The 16,854-nt window shown below is 36.6% G+C and overlaps 1 protein-coding gene across 5 annotated transcripts; it reads right to left on the bottom strand.

Moving 5' to 3' along the window:
• Positions 1–694: 694 nt before the first annotated feature.
• On the bottom strand, positions 695–15,775 carry ankrd31 (ankyrin repeat domain 31). 5 transcript variants are annotated; one of them, XM_049470729.1, is made up of 24 exons: positions 15,572–15,775; positions 13,662–13,735; positions 13,431–13,495; positions 13,233–13,264; positions 13,072–13,127; positions 12,697–12,749; positions 12,454–12,593; positions 12,187–12,302; positions 11,908–12,072; positions 11,684–11,826; positions 11,443–11,587; positions 10,801–10,871; positions 9,908–10,046; positions 9,543–9,788; positions 9,007–9,071; positions 7,019–8,897; positions 6,420–6,565; positions 5,427–5,490; positions 5,210–5,277; positions 5,035–5,107; positions 4,029–4,125; positions 2,729–3,152; positions 2,539–2,604; positions 695–2,142 (listed from the first exon to the last, which is right to left on the bottom strand). In XM_049470729.1, exons 1-24 carry the CDS (start codon positions 15,658–15,660, stop codon positions 1,993–1,995), a joined length of 4,566 nt encoding a protein of 1,521 aa, XP_049326686.1. In that variant the 5' UTR covers positions 15,661–15,775; the 3' UTR covers positions 695–1,992. The 5 variants fall into 5 exon arrangements, with proteins under 5 accessions (XP_049326686.1, XP_049326685.1, XP_049326684.1 ...); XM_049470728.1 differs by having other exon boundaries at positions 4,029–4,101; positions 5,210–5,322; XM_049470727.1 differs by having other exon boundaries at positions 5,210–5,322.
• Between the last annotated feature and the right edge of the window lie 1,079 nt (positions 15,776–16,854).

Below are 16,854 nucleotides of genomic sequence, written 5' to 3' on the forward strand. Positions count from 1 at the left end.
AACTCAGTTTTTCCCTGTTAAGTATGATCAGTGAATGAATACATGTACTCAATGTTTCTACAATCAAACAGTTTAATTGTCAAACAAGGAGTGACAATTGACAGTAACTATTATCTCCTAAATAAGAACTGTTTTAAGTAATAATGTATTTACTTACAATGACAAAAACAATAGTTCTGACTTCTTTCTTACATCATAGTATAATATCACAATCATAATAACAATTAACCATTCAAAACACCCAGTCTTCACTCTGTATAAATAAATTCCAATATCTGTCCATCAGGTAGCAAGGCAGAAACTCTTCATCACGGATCAGGCGGATGGAACGAATGCTCTTAATGGTTTCTTTTGCCAAAAAAGATTTTGCTGTCCTTAATCCGTATTTGATTAAATCCAATCTCAATTTCAGCTAATACAATCTAGTTCCAATATCAATGTAAAAGTCACAGGAAAACAACTGAAAATAGCCACAAAGGATGTTCGAACCTGTAATACGCTTTAGAAAAATCTATTTACATATTCATTTTATGTAATGCTCCATCTAATGAACAGTAAACAGTGACCGTTTATATTCTGTAAATATGTGCATTAAAACATCTGAAAAGTGTTTAAAAGCATATCTCCATTATTGGAACATTTGTTATTGAAATAAATATTGATATTGAATTATTGTCCAGCCTGAACTACAGTATTTATTTAAAAAAAAAAAAAAAAAAAAAAAACTATTCATTCTTGGAAAGGATTATAAAGGTGGTAAAGGCCTTGGCCAATTATACAGAGTGAGTCAACAGTCAGGACACCCTTTATATCTTAGAAATGAAATGTGGCAGCTTTCAAGATGACGGCCATGATGTAATATATAGGCCCCCTTACTCATTACATTCTGGAGTATTTGGTAGATCACCCCACTGCTCATTGAGCTCGTCTACTGGTTGCTGCTCGTAATAAATTTAAAGCCCTAATGATTGCCTATAAGGTGATAAAGGAGCAGGCTCCCTCCTACATTCATTTGCTTCCAAAGGCTTATGTTACCTCCTGGCTTCTGCACTCCTCCAGTGAACATTGCCTAGCTTAGCCAAACATTCACACAAAGCAATCAAGACTTTCTTTCTACCTAGCTTTCCAATCGTGGAACAAACTACCTACTGCTACCAGAGCTTGACAGTCCCTCATGAACTACTTCAAGAACCTTCCAAAGACGGAGCTCTTCAATAAGCACTTACATTCTAAACACTCATTTTCTCCCTAATTTACAAGGACAATTGCCTAACCCACAATTGCCCAACACACTCATTAATACTAGTGATACCCCCAACACCAGGAGGGGGAAGAATAGATACAGGTGAAGCAATCACCTCTTTTCAATTACTTAGCATCACAGCGCGCTTGGAGGAAAGCACGGCGAATTGGCTCAGACACATGGGCGTACAGATGCCTTGTGCTGACCAACATCACCCTTTGGAGTGATGTGGGGAGAGAGTGTCATTTACCTACCCAGAGAGAGCAAAGCTAATTGTGCTCTCTCAGGCTCTGGTATTTGATGGAAAACTACATGAACAGGATTCAAACCGATGATATCCTGATCACAGTGGCAGCGCTTAGCCCGCTGGACCATTTGGAGCTCTACTCTCCAAACACCTTTAACAAACGAACAATTTTTAACCTTATTCCTCATCTTTTCCTCCATCACAATGATACTCTTCTGGTCTCTTTCAAACCTTAATAAATGTTTTACTCTTGCTTATGTATATCATTATTTGTCACTTTGGTTAAAAGCATCCGCTAAATACAATGTAATGTAATGCTCCTTTTAATTATGTTTCCCTTTCGGTTCTGACATAAAATGTTGTCCTGCAGCTTCTGACTCTCTCTGTACGTTGTTTACATCAGAAATGTTGAGGTTTAATGTGTAGGAAGTAAAGCTTTGGGCGGGGTAAGTGAGTACAGGATCGGAACACATGAAAGAATCTTCTAACCACAGTGTATGTACTACTTTCTTAGCCATGCAACACCTTCTGCAGAAGATCTGGTACAAGTGAGCCCTGGTGCATGCACTTGCTGTTGTTGTGGTCCACTTCTTGAACTGAAAACTGCAGTTAATGAGCAATCCTTTGGTGTCTTTGATCCACGTGTCATCACCTGTCAAAATTAAATATCACACACATATATATATTTTTTTACATACTTTGTACATACAAGTGTAAGTTCTGTATCTAATCTGTATCTTAATTTCTTAATGAACAACCTCAAACTGTTATTATGTAAATGCCATTATTATGTGTTTGCTGGGATAGCTCTGCAGTGCAGCATTAAATTATTCATACATAAATGCTCTTTACTGGACTCTGCTGGGAGCAGCACTGACAGGTAGGTAGGCTTGGTGCAGGGAGCAGTAGTAATAGGCTATTGCCCACACCCTATACTAAAGGACCTTGTGCCTTTAAACCTGCTTTTATCTCAATAAACTGCTGGTAGTGCACCAATAAAGATCATGTGCATGTGCAATTATGGCTCTGAATAAAGAACAGAGCTGACTTTGTGCTTTGCAGCACTGGAGGTTTTGCCTCTGGTGTGCTTAAGAGAGGACTCTTGGCTGGAACCCTGAGATAAAGAGAAAGAAAGACACACCTTATTCTTAATAACCTTTAAATAGATCTTCCTAAAGGGCTATGCGGTCATGACAGAGGATAATAATAGTTATCTCTTGTAATTAAAAATGTATTACCATTAGTGGCACTTCCAAAGTATTATCTTCTGGCTGAATAACTCCCTTCCTATTTAGACCTCTCGAAATCCTATTATCATCAGGGGTTGCAGGCCTTTCTGACAGCAAACTAGGGCAAGCAAGGTTTGAGGTAACACTCTGTGATTCCAGGTGTGAGTGATTGGAAGTGGAATAATTATGGTGACACACATTACTGTGTTCCTCATCCTGGTCAGTGTCAGGTAGACTATGCTTTGGATCATTCAGTGCTGATATTTCTGTTGAGGTATTGGAGCTGGAACAGTGCTGGTCTGTGGACATCTTCAATTTATGCTTGAGCAGTTCATTCTGCTTCTGGAGAAGCATGAGTAAGTACTTGTGACGCGAGGCAAAGTCCAACAGAGCCTGGCTTAGCTGACCATCATGGATAGAATTAGGTGTTGTCCTGGAATGAAATCAGATATTTTGATAAAATCGAGCACCTCAGATTTACTTTAAAAACAGACTGTGAAAGGTTGTAAAAATAGTTGCACCCAGGAGAAAGATTATTCAAAATATATATAAAAAAACAACTTTTGGTCATATATATATATATATATATATATATATATATATATATATATATATATATATATATATATATATATATATATATATATATATATATATATAGAGAGAGAGAGAGAGAGAGAGAGAGAGAGAGAGAGAGAGGTTCCTAATGGGGACCAGCGATAATCCATCCCAAGTAGTTTGAATATTTTCATGCAGTTCCTGCATATTATGCAGAATGTGTAGATTGTTGATAGCCTAACCAAAAGCTAATCCAATATGTGTCTTAATGGGAAGCTCCTGAGAATGGAGCAGTATGTGGACTAGCATTGTCCTGTTGAAACAGTACACCAGACTATGCATTTAGAAAACGTCGGGCCACTGATTGCAGAGCCACACCTCTGCAATGTACCGATGATCAAATGTGATTTGGCATGGTTCAAAATTTGGACCCCACATTACATCAAGCCCTCTAGACTTGTAAATCATTGTTGGTTGCCTCCACCAAGACAAAAACAAAAGACTAGTCACTGAAGATGACCCATTGCCCGTCGCTCCTTGACTGTCTGGCACCAAGACTACCCATCGAGTTTAATTCCTCTTTCCTTTCGGTTGATACCTTCTGGGTGCAACAATTTTTTTTGACAGGGAGTGTACTTCAGAGTGTGTAAAGTGAAGCCTCAAATATATTTACTTAGTTACATACAGTATCTGTATCACTGTTGTTTCTACATGTGTTTATATTATAAATGAACAGTGCGTATGTACTCACCTGGCTTCCTTACTTAGGTGAATCTTCTCTACATGTTGTTTGAAGAACACATTATTCAACACTGTCTGTGTTTCTAAAAGGGTGACAGTAAATCTGTCTGAATGCAACAAAACAATAAGGAGCATGAATTACAAAAGGGAAGAATTTAAATCTAAATCCACCACATTCATTTAATTTTATCTCATAGATACACTATATTGACAAAAGTATGTGCTCGTCTTGTGTTTGGTGAAGTAAGGCTTGGATGCAGCTGCTTGGCCATGGAAACCCATCCCATAAAGCTCTCTACATTGTACTGTTTTTGAGCTGAAGGACACATGAAATTTGGAGGTCTGTAGTAATTGATTCTGCAAAACGTTGGTGATATCTGCACACTACGGATCCCGCTCTGTCATTTTTTGATGCTGACAGAGCAAGTTGCTTTTGTGCCCAGTCGCTTCCACTTTGTTATAATACCAGTAACCATAAAAGTTGGCTTTGGGATATTTAGTAGTGAGGACATTGGTACTGGACTTGGTACACAGGTGGCATCACCCTATCAGTGTTCCATGCTGGGATAATTCACTGAGCTGTTGAGAGCTCCTCAGTCTGCATGGAAAGGACTGGAACACCTGAATTCAATTATTTGGATGGGTGGGTGAATCCTTTTGGCAATATAGTGTACATAGATCTATTATCCATAATATTAATGCCAGCTTCTCGTCTTTACTGTCATAGTCCATTTTACCAGCTCCACTTTCCACATGGGATCACTTCTTATCTATAGCTCTGTACGTTTCTCTACATACTTTTTTAAATAATCTTTTTCCCACTGTTCTTCAATGATCAGGAACCACAGGATAGACCACTATAGCTGAATAGAGTGAACTTTGGGTTAACAATAATAAACAATACAGATATTCCTAGTCTCCTAGTCCTGACAGTCAGTTATGGTCTACTTTTAAAAAATAAACAAACATAGTGTGCACATACAATGGTGTTTTTAACATTAATTAGATTAAAATACCTCTATCCTCAGGCTCATTCAGACTCCAGGCCAACATCTCGTTCTGCTTCTCTTCCACTTCCTGAAGTGTTAACTTGAAATAAATAATAATTAAATTCACATCTTAGTAGAGTGTAGCATTGCTAACACCAATAAAAGAACAAATGAAGATAGAACAAAGAGCTGTGCTACCTACAGGCAAAAACATCTCTTCACACAAAACACTGCTTCCTGAACTGTCCTTTTTGTGTCCACTTGTGTTTCCTTCAGAGCAGAAGGCAGAAGGTGGTGTTTTACAAATGTGATTGTCTGAAAAAGGAATTTAAGTGTACCAAATTATAACAGGCTACATTTATTTGCACTTAAAATGAGTCTCTAACAGTGCTGTATGTCTCTTATGGGTGCAATATTACCTTGCAGCTTGTGTTCATGGGGCAAACAACCGGAACCTTGCTTATCATGAGGGTTTGTGTCATGCTGAAAAAGATGTTTCATAATTTAAACAAGAACAAAAAAACAGAAGCTATGCTGCTTGTAAGGCAATATGAAATATGATCAGATAAGAGGGCTATTGTATAGATAAGCTAAAAAATGTCCGCTTATATGCCAAAAGTCATGTGATGGTAGTTTGTAAAATGATCATGAAGTGTTTCCACAGAGGAACAGACAGCTTAGGAATGCCAAGAATAAGCCTGTCACAACAAGAAGTTTTTGTGGATGATACATCGTCCCAGAAATCATCGTGATAAACAATATTATTGCCAGCCTATACAGCATACTGTTGCTCTCAGGCGACAAACATAACCATCCCAAAGCATCTTTTTTTTCTTTCTTTCTTTCTTTCTTTCTTTCTTTCTTTCTTTCTTTCTTTCTTTCTTTCTTTCTTTCTTTCTTTCTTTCTTTCTTTCTTTCTTTCTTTCTTTCTTTCTTTCTTTCTTTCTTTCTTTCTTTCTGTGTGTCTCTCTGTCTGTCTGGCGTATCTATGTCCAATACAATGAGATCTAAAAGTGGGTCATAAATAAACTCCCCTGAGAAAGCAATCCCGTCATTTAGGGCTTTAGACCACTGTTGTTAGATTAATCATGATAAAGCAGTGGTTCTCGTCTGGTCATGGAGATCTTCATATACCCTTTATGCTGTGGCTGCTCCCTTACTCAAAAAAACCTGATTCAAATGATCAGCTTGTTATCAAAAGTAAAAAGACTTTACCCATGTGTATAATTGATGAGATCCTACCATAGGTGAGTCAGGCTAAACCTGGCCTGTGTGCTCATGGAAAGGCACACAACTTAACACAATTTAACTTGCCTCGATCGAGAGTGTCAAGTTTGTAGAGGTCATTACCACCCATAGAGGACAGCACAGTGGGACACACATTTGCATTTATTAAAATATTTAATATTTACCTCATAGTGTCTACAGAAAATGGAAGAATGTGGTGGACTGACACCATCCGGACTGGGCCTTTTGACATCTGCACCTGCATGCAAATGCTGCTCCAGCACATCCACATGACCAGCTGTACTTGTGGCCTTGTGTAGAGAAGTCCATCCTGAAACACAAGGCATGACTCACTGCCATAAAGAGAAGCATCATGACTAAATTCACATTTCCTTCCTTGAATAAAATGGTGTGAAAGGGTATGACAAGAATTTTACATGTTGGGTGTGATCCAAAAGCTCAAAACAACCTTGACAACTAGCATTGTCTGGAATGTTGATGTTCATTCCAACATTGATGCTTATTCATTTTTTGCAGGCCTGATGTAGACTGTTTACAGAAGTCTCTCCTCTACAATTTCTACAGTGGTTCGTTTTCTCAATATTTTTTACAGGATATTTTGTTCTTTTACTATGGTACAAAATGTAATCTGTAATCTATGGTGTCAACCATAAAGAATAACATCCACATACTCATATTTTACGCTATCTAAATACTGCAATTCTGTTGAAAGTTTATTCCATTAAAATATTTGCAGAAAACTTGTGTTGTGTTGTGCAGTCACCTGCATTAACACTGTTGGAGTGTTTGTCGAGCTTGAATTTCGATGACATTTTCCGTACGTCTGAAGTGCTGATTTCTGTTTTTTTCTGGTGCTGGCTTATCAGCTTATCAGTAAATGAAACCTCTTCATTTTCCACTGCTATCTGAAGATTATGTTCTTTGACACTGTCTGAACTCTCTTGATTGTTATCTGATGTTGGAAGTAAACACAGTGGCTTCTGTGCCAAGTCTCTCAGAATGCTGACAGAGGTCCCTGTGTCTAGTGGGTCAGCTGTGTTCTCTCTTTGTTCTCCAGTGCCTCGCTCATCAGGAGCTCTGTGCAAGCCATGCTTCTCAATGTACTGTTCTTCATCACAGATGATAGCAACAGGGACGTCAATTTGGTTTAGTTGGCATGCCACATTCTTAACATCTTTATCAGTTGTCTTTTTCAGTTCCGGCTCTTCAACGGCAGTGCAGTCTGAATCTGTAGAAACTGAGGGTTCCTGAATCGCATCAGGAGCTCTTTGCAAACCATGCATTTCTATACACTGTTCTTCATCAGAGATGATGGCCACCGAGATGTCATTTTGGTTTAGCTGGCATACAGCAACATCCTCAACCTTTTTGTCAGTGGTCTTATTGGATTCAGGCTCTTCAACAACAGTGCAGTCTGAATCTGTAGAAACTGCAGCATCATCATTTTCAACATCTGTACTGTCATCTTTAGCACAAGGTAATGTTAACACTAATAAGGGTTCAGGAACATTGACATCTGGGGTGATCGTGTTTTTCTTTTCTGTTTCTAAAATGGTCTCAACTAACCTTAACCCTGATTGTCCACCATCCTGAATCTCAGTGCTGACAATGGAACAAGTTTTAGAAGGACTGGCAGGAGCTTGAGTGCAGCTGAGTTGACTGTTGACTGAGTCTCTATTGTCTTGTCTTTGCTGGACTTGTTTGGTGGGTGTGACTAGTTTGTCAATCCGAGAATGAAGAAGGTTCCCATAGGACAGATGTAGACTGGGAGTGATCGTCTCTTCAGAGCTTGACAGCATTTCATTGCTTGGGAGATTGTTCACAGTGTCTATGTTGGTCTGACACAATTCACTTGCGTCATCCTTTGTGATTGACCCACTAGAAAGGTTAAGGAGTGGCAAAGCCTTTTGTTTTCGGATGTCTCCACCAACACACATCTGGGGTGAGGATGTGACTGATTTGCTTGTTTCTTTAATACTTCTTGATGTTTTTAATGACTCATCAGTTACTTCTGACTGTTCAAACACATTTAGTCTAACATGGGGCTCTGGACTGCAGGTGAGTACCTGGTCATGAATCCTATAGGTACCTGTAAGTAAAGATGGCGATTCACAGTCAGCTGATTCAAGGTTTGTTCCTGTACTGGGTAATGGTGAGAGCATCACTGCCCTTAGTGGCTCCCCCACCATAGGCTGTTCTTCTAGATCTGATGCACTGAGGTGATTTAGACAGGGTGCAAGAAGAGAAACACTGCTGTCTACAGGCGAGTCAATTTGAGTCTGGGAAGCACATGTATCTTTTTGGCTAATAGCAGAAGCTGTAAGGTGATTCTTACTAACATTGTTGTGAATTGGAGAAGCATATGCATATGAAGCAGATCCATCTGATCCTTTTTTGGCTACGCTTTCATTTCCACTTCCACTGTTTGCCACACAGACACTGTTAAGATCAAAATTAAGTAAGTAATCTAAAAATGCCTCGTTTTTGTTTGTCACAGAGATTCGTCTAATCTTTTTTCTTGACACAGTTTCCTGATCATCTCTGGATCCATCCAAGCTCCTTTTTGATGCACTATCAGTGATATTCCTCTGTGAGTCTTTAGATCGAATTAGGTTACTTTTCTTAGCAGCTGAAACCAAGCTCTGAAATATACATATACAAAAACATAAGTAAAAAAAATATGTATTTGAGTAAAAAAAACAACAAAAAAAAAACACCCCCCCTTTTTTTTTAATCCTATTAGAGACTCACCTGACTTGCATGAGGATCCGCGTCTAAGCTGTTGGCATCTCTCCTCGTAATTTCAGCCACTAGCCCTAGAATCATGAATATATTCAAATAATATTAAATAAAAACACAACAATAAAACATAGAAAAACACACAGCTTTCCAAAGAACAGTCGAGACTAAAATATTTTATATGAATTATTTTATTTAGGGCAAATAAAGAAATGGCCATCCTGACACAATAATAAATAATACATAATATGAATAATAGCAATGTGGAAATTTCAGATAACAGAGCAAAACACATCAACCATCAACACTTTGAAGGTAAATCTTGAAAATGTAACTCAAAAGAAAAAAGCAGATTATAATGCATCCTACATCCTACAAAGTGGCAGCTAGAAACTGAACAGAAATTCAGAATATCCCAAGACTATATTAACCTGCATATAATGCTATAATGCATAAGCAAAAATTCTATATTGCTTTAATATTTATGCATTTATTGTGGATATAAAACCTCAATCAATTAGATCATTAATCAGTAGCTTCATACTAACTGTGTAGGGATCCAGAGAAATCCTGAGTGGCGCTTAAAAACCAGTGCCCAGGCGATGATGAATGAGTCTCTATGTAATCCACAGTGACATCACTTTCACTATCACTGGCCATCGAAGATGTAGTGTCGGGAATAAGATGTTCTGGATCCTGAATGTGTAAACTGCCATCATGTGCCAGTAATGAGCCGGCAAGGATCACCTTTTTAGCTTGTCCTTCTTGTAGCGGCATAGTCAGTGCTGGAGACACTAAAAGGAGAATTTAGAGAAGATGATCATTTAAATTAAGTTATATAAACCTGCTCATATCAAATTTTACTCAATAGACAGAAATAACTGTGCTACTAATCCCCATTGTATTTATGTACCTTTAGAAGAGCCCTCTCCATCAAAGGAGGAGTCTTGTACATTTTCTTTATCTTCTGCATCTGGACCAACAGAAGCTTCTGTTTTAGTGCTCTGCTGATTGGTTGTTGCTTCATCTTTCTCAGCAGATTGTCTTGCCTCCTGGGTGTGAGTGAAGAAATGAAAATAGAAAAAAAAATCCTATTTTTAAAATAGCAATGAAATGTTTTGAAAATGTCCTAAAACACTTTATAAACAAATATGTGCCCTTTATTAGAAAGTAAAGTAAACTTGTCTCACTACTGACGATGCCAGATAATTAGTAAATGACTGTCTTGTTCATACAATCATAAACATATACCATATACAGTACCAGTCATTTTTTCTTTATTTTTCCTATTCTCTACAACAAAGGCTGCTATAGGATACAAAAAACACATACAACAAAAGTGAAATAACGCAATAAACAAAAAAAGTGTTTGGTCTCCACAATCACACAGCCTAAACCCAATCGAGAGTGACCGCAGAGTGAAGGAATCTTTAAGACTGTGGGAATAATTCCAGGTGACACTCTCATATTAAGCTGACTGTGCAAATACAGAGTGTGTGCAAATTTATCAACAATACAAAATGTGGCTACAATGAAAAATCTCAGGTTAAAAAAAAATATAATAAAAAAATACATTTGCTTAACAATACAAAATGTGGCTATGCTGAAAAATTAAAAGTAAAAAAAAATAAATAAATAAAAAATTCAAGTTTGCTTAACTCAGAATTCATTATGTGTTTCTTAATAGTTTTGAGGCTTTCATTGTTAAATTACAATGTGAAAAAATAATAGAAATGTGTACAAATCTGTGACTGGTACTGTACTGTTGTTTTATATATCATTTCATTTATATAATTTAAGACTTACTCTACAATGTCTCCTTCCTGAATCCTCAATTCCACTTTCCACACAAGACTCTGCAATAGGCACTCTTTGATCTGTTACAAGAACATACACAAGCCCCAAATTAATCACAAAAGGACATTAAAAATAATATTTCAATGACGTGAGTCCTATTTTACTAATCTTTAGACAAGTATCACGAGGATGCAAAAATATGCAGTGCTTGGCTTGAAATGTGCAAAAGGCAAGTACTAATTCTGTTAATTAATCATTAAATGATTCATTTTGGCAGTAACGTGGAATAAACCAATCAGCGTGTCGCGTGCCATTCCTTTTAAGAGCCAGGTGCGCTCTGACTTTGGAGGATTCACGCGGTAAAGATGGTGAGCAGGTAATATTTTATTTTGTATTCTATTTATTTTTTACATTAAATTTTGTTTTGTGCGCTGCAGCATGTCCTTATGTGTGTGTAATGAGCAGAGGTTTACTTTGCAAAGATAGGAATGAGCGTAAAAATTTACTTGAACACACCTCACTAATATTCACTAATATGGGTGAAATTAGACAGTTAGCTGGGTGTAAGATAGCGATGAACACTGCGATGCGCCTTGCGAAGGGTTTAAAACAGAGCCCATGTTCTCTGAATGTGTGTTAAAGCATTTATACCTGACAAACACATTGTTTGGGTCGTAGATATATATTTTCTTAGCAGATTCTGTACATTTAAATCTTTGTTGATGTCTATGGCAGCTTCTCCTTTATTATTCTTCAGTAAAGGATCAGCGTTGTGCTTCAGCAGCAGCTCTGTAACCTGAATTTACAAAGCAAAGCCAATGTGAGGTTTTAGCTTAGAAAACTGAGGCACTGACCAAAACGACACAAAAGCCTGTGGGGAGAAAGAACACACCTCAAGGTTGCCAAGCAATACTGCATCTTGTAAGGGAGTAATTCTATTGTACCCTGCATGATCTACTTCTGCTCCAGCTTTAAGCAGAGTTTTTACAATGGTATAATGACCATGCAACACCGCTTCATGAAGAGGAGTCCAACCTGAAAAAACATAATTAACGCAGGTTTACTGAGAGATCACAGACACAGAAATTATTGTGTGATGTAGAGAACCTATTGTACCTGCGTTATCTGCCACGTTGACACAGGCACCAACTTTTATCATATTGTCTACAGATTGAACATCTCCGTTCCGTGCAGAAGTGTGTAGCCGAGTTTCTCCAAATCTATTTCTTTTGTGGATGCTTTTCATGTTCAGGACTTTCCCTGTCTTTGGTTTATTTATTGCTAGATTTGTGAAAACATAAGAGCATGTGGATCATCTTTAAAAGAAAACTATACCAAGAATACTAAGTTTTTTTTTCTCCTCCATTTTATGTTGCTATATAATAATGCACTTGCCTAAGCTGCTGGAAAGCTTGTCCCCTGGACTCTGCTGACCCCCTCTGGACGAATGTGATACGATGACTCTCCTTCTGGGCACACTTTTTTTAGATGACGAATCCTTGCTATTTTGCCTAAGCATTCAGTCCATAAAAATAAACAAATGAGCTTGGGAACTGTCAATAAACTCCTGAACAGAACTAAAGGTAATCAATCAAATACATGTTACTCAGAGCTACTACTCACTCAGGGCCTCTTACTTATTGCTGATCTCTAAAACCTCACCTCTTTTTACTAGTTACTTTTGTAATCTTTGTCTTTGACTTTCCTTTCTGCTGATTTTCTTCGCTTTGCTGAGGATAAGGCTTGCAGGATGATCTTAGCAACCATTTGAGTGGACTTGTATTCTGCCCTATCCTCACATTCTGTGACAAGTCATAGGGAATATAAATTAGGAAGTTTGATTAATCAGACTATGATAAAACAGCAGTTTGTGACTGTGGATTTATACTGTTTAAGATTAGCCACCTTGGTACAGGTTCTTTGCCTTTTCTGAGTCTTTATCCTGGGTGCCGCTGTATCTGTATTAATGCAATAATTCAAAAAAGGAAGACATTTTAATAATTACAGCAGTGCCAATCCGGAACCACTAGGTGGAAGCAGTTTGCAATTTTTTGAGTGAACCATGTGATATTTTTATATATAGATGTTGTACGTTATTCTGAACAGAAAAGTCACTTTATAAATGTTACCCTATCATGAAACTTAAATAACATAAATAAATCATAATTAAATTAATATACATAAAAGAATTAAAGCAAATTTGCCTCCATTTTACTGATCCTTAGTGTTACCAAATATCAATCTGCCAGTACAGGTCTACTCTTATGTGCACCAAGATACCTGTCATGTGATCCACATTTGTTAAATTGTCACCATCCTTGTTGACAGCATCCTCCCTGATAAATGTAAAAAAAAAACATTTGTAGGTTAGTATATGCAGGATTCAACAGATTCTTTGATTTGAAACTGATTAGAAGAATAAATATAAGAATATGACGAACCATGCTGAATGAACCAGTAGGCTTCCATCAACCTGTGTAGACAAAATTCCATTTAAAATAAAGAATTCCATAACTTAAGAGAAAAAACATATTGCTTGTGTAATAACAAGTCAGCCTGTAACAATTATTATTTTAGCACTTTTTCCATCTTGCCAAACTAGACTGTCTGTTGGTTCCCTTTGTTCTACATTCATTTACCAGTTGGTTCTCAAGAAGTCTCTTCTGGCATCTCTTGGGCAAAACCTCAATCTGTGGAGAAATTACTAGCAAACAAATAGTGATAGTTAATGAAACAAAATTTGACATGCACTTAATATTTGGAAGGAATGAAGAGTAAGAAGATATCTACAGTTCTCTGAGCATACTGCATACAAAAAGACACTTTTAAGAATGATAATCATATTTTTGCATTAGTATGATACAACTTACCATTATCATAAGAGGATCCAGGGTTAATGTGAGGAGAGTCTGGAAGGGTTCCCTCTGTGCCCACCATTAACAATCTGTGTAACATAAAGACCAGTTACATGACCATATATGGTCTAACTTCACATTAGATTCATAAATTCACTAGTTAGTTATGTAACACAGTACTGGTAAGTGTATGTGGTATGGCACAATAAGCACGTTATTGAGTTACAGTACAATATAATGAAATGCCGTAAATCATTCTTTCTGACACAGATATCGTCTATTGTGTTTACTTAGCAAGGTGAGAGTCCATTAACATGAATGAGCTGGTATGTCAACTGTTTAAAATATATATTTTTATTTAGGATATTTAAAAATGTTCATACTTTAATTCCAATATCTGAATATTCTTAATAATTAAAACTTGACCGCTCCTTATAGATTGCCTGACCTTTATTTCTAAGTAATTTTTTATTTACTTAGTTGAGTAGTTCTTGACTTGTCTAATATGGATTATAACATTGCTCAAACAGGACTATTCACTGTATACAAACTCTACCGCTTCACAACTTTACAACTGATGCTCTTAAACACATTTAAGAGCATCAATAAGGCAAGAAATAAAAAATATATTATTTATATATTTATTTAATGTTCTTCTCTATTTAATTTATTTGTAACATTGTAGATTAATATTAAATATACAGGAACATATAAAAAAAAACTTTTGTCTTCCACAATCCCTGATCTAAACCTGATCAACTGAGATGATGATTTGGGATGAGCTGGAGCTTCACAGCGTGAAGGAAAAGCAGCATCTATTTTTCAGCACCTCCAGGAACTCCTTCAAGATGCTGAGAAAATTATTCCAAGTGACTCTACCTCATAAAGACACTGAGATTAAAATACCAAGAGTGTGCAGATCTGTCCTCAAGAATAAATGTGCTACTTAAAAACTTTATTTTGTTAACAAAATAATTCAACGTATTTCTGTACAGCTTTAATAAAGTATTCAATATCAATTAAATTTACATTAACAAATCTAAAAAAAAAATAAAGAAAACACATTAAATGAGAAGGGATGTGTCCAAGCTTTTGGCTAGTACAGTATATTTTACCTTAGATTCGATAGGTTTGTAAAGTTATTTACATTTTAAAATGCTTGATACTTCTGTATAGGCGTAACTTACGGTGGCCGAGAAAGCCCAACGCAGTGCAAATTAAAAAGCGCTGCAAAAGCACAAAACACATCCATCAAAATTACAACACAGGCGCAGCAAATAGAAAAACGCGCTGCAAATAGAAAAACGCGCTGCAAATAGAACCACAACACAACGGAAGTGAGTCACAACACAACGGAATTTTCCCGGGGGACCTTAAAAGATACTGTACCAGCTAAGCTGCGTCTTCAGTAACGTCTCGGACTTCACTATGTGTACAAAGGACAATAAGTGGCAAACAAGGCGTTTTGTGAAGCAGAACTTTTAATAATATGCACACAACCGTGGTAATCACAGGTAATAAACATAACTTACTTTTCAGAAGCTTGTTTGCCACTTAAGTTACTGTCCTTTGTATACAGCTGGTACAGCATCTTTTAAGGTCCCCCGGGAAAATTCCGTTGTGTTGTGACTCACTTCCGTTGTGTTGTGGTTCTATTTGCAGCGCGTTTTTCTTTTTGCAGCGCGTTTTTCTATTTGCTGCGCCTGTGTTGTAATTTTGATGGATGTGTTTTGTGCTTTTGCAGCGCTTTTCAATTTGCACTGCGCTGGGCTTTCTCGGCCACCGTAGTAACTAGTTAAAAGTCAGCAGTTATAGATAGCTATGCTATATTAGTTAGTTAGCGTTAGCTAGCTAGGCTAACTAGCGTTAGCTAGTCAACCTAGAGTTAGTTCAGCTAACGTTATTTAGCTACAGCGCTCTGTTACCTGTTCATATAAAATGTTTCGTCTGCTTCTTCACTCTCTGGCTCTGTTAAAACCACCTCTTCCTGCTCCACAACAGCACTCAACTCCATGAATCCGTTTTACAGAAAACTGAACCGGTTTATTGCCTCCCGTTTTAGAGCGGTTCACCTCTTCGACTACTGTCTAACGATCCGATTTACCCGCCAAACGGTTTCTTGTGCGCATGCGCAGACGCTGAGCAGTCATGTAATAAAATTAATATAATTTATTATATATTTTCTATTAAACGTAGCCCCTCAGATTCATTGTTACAACTATGTGTAATAGAAGTTAAACGTGACTGCATTTCTCATTAAACAATTAGTGAAAGGCAGTGGTGGATTTAGGATTTCAAAACTTTTTAAAAACTTTGAAGAAAAAAGTGTATGTTGCATATTCAATACGGACAAAAATATATCAAATATTTTTAAAATATATTTTGTCACTTTACTCTTTTTTGTTTGGATGTTGCCAGCATTCATTTTTATTTTTGTGTTTTTGTGGATTTTATGAGGAATTTTGTGAATTTTGCTGCTAAAGTTTTTTTTTTGCTTCTGATCTCTCTCGTTCTCATTCTCTACTTAATATTTTTTTTTTTTTAGGAAATGTTGAATACTTTAGAGCTTCCACTTTAGTGTGGAGCATAATAAACACTTCAGCCTCTACTCAAGTCACTTTTTTGATAGAGCACTTTATTATAATTATTTATACATATCTGAGGCTAATATATAAAGGGGGGCATCCTCCTCTGGTCAGACATCTTAAATAAATTAATGTTTATTAGTGTGTTTAATGTATTTATGATATTTTATATATCATTTACATATTATTATTTTCTACATTATTTATTTGTTTATATACTTTGTATTTATATATACTCACTTATACAAACTTGTATTTGAACAGTAAGTGACTGGGGTGTTTTATCGGCTGTGGACGATTTATTTTACATTTCTTCTTACGCGTTTTGGCTTATTTTTGTTTTAGCACTTTTATTCATCTTATCTGTGTTTTATGTCTTGCTACTTATTTAAATATGTTACTTAAGTGATTTATTTTACCTGTGTTTTGGTTGTATGTATTTATTTGTGGTCATTGACTTTTTTAATGTACAGCTCTTTGGTCAGTGTAGGCTCGGTAAAGAGTGGTTTATAAATAAAAATGAATTAATAAAAAAATATTTATTTATTTATATTTATTTATGATATAGTACTTTTTCATCCTCCATATATCATCTACCTTTGCGTTAAAGGATATAATGACAT

Source organism: Astyanax mexicanus, chromosome 22 (genome assembly GCF_023375975.1).
Source record: "Astyanax mexicanus isolate ESR-SI-001 chromosome 22, AstMex3_surface, whole genome shotgun sequence".
Taxonomy (NCBI): domain Eukaryota; kingdom Metazoa; phylum Chordata; class Actinopteri; order Characiformes; family Acestrorhamphidae; genus Astyanax; species Astyanax mexicanus.

Coding starts and splice junctions, on each gene's coding strand:
- ankrd31 (XM_049470727.1), bottom strand. CDS start 15,660: ATGGAGTTGAGTGCTGTTGTGGAGCAGGAAGAGGTGGTTTTAACAGAG. Junction 12,750..13,071: donor AAATGTGGATCACATGACAG/GTATCTTGGTGC, acceptor GCATTAATACAG/ATACAGCGGCACCCAGGATA. Junction 11,588..11,683: donor TATTGCTTGGCAACCTTGAG/GTGTGTTCTTTC, acceptor TTGTAAATTCAG/GTTACAGAGCTGCTGCTGAA.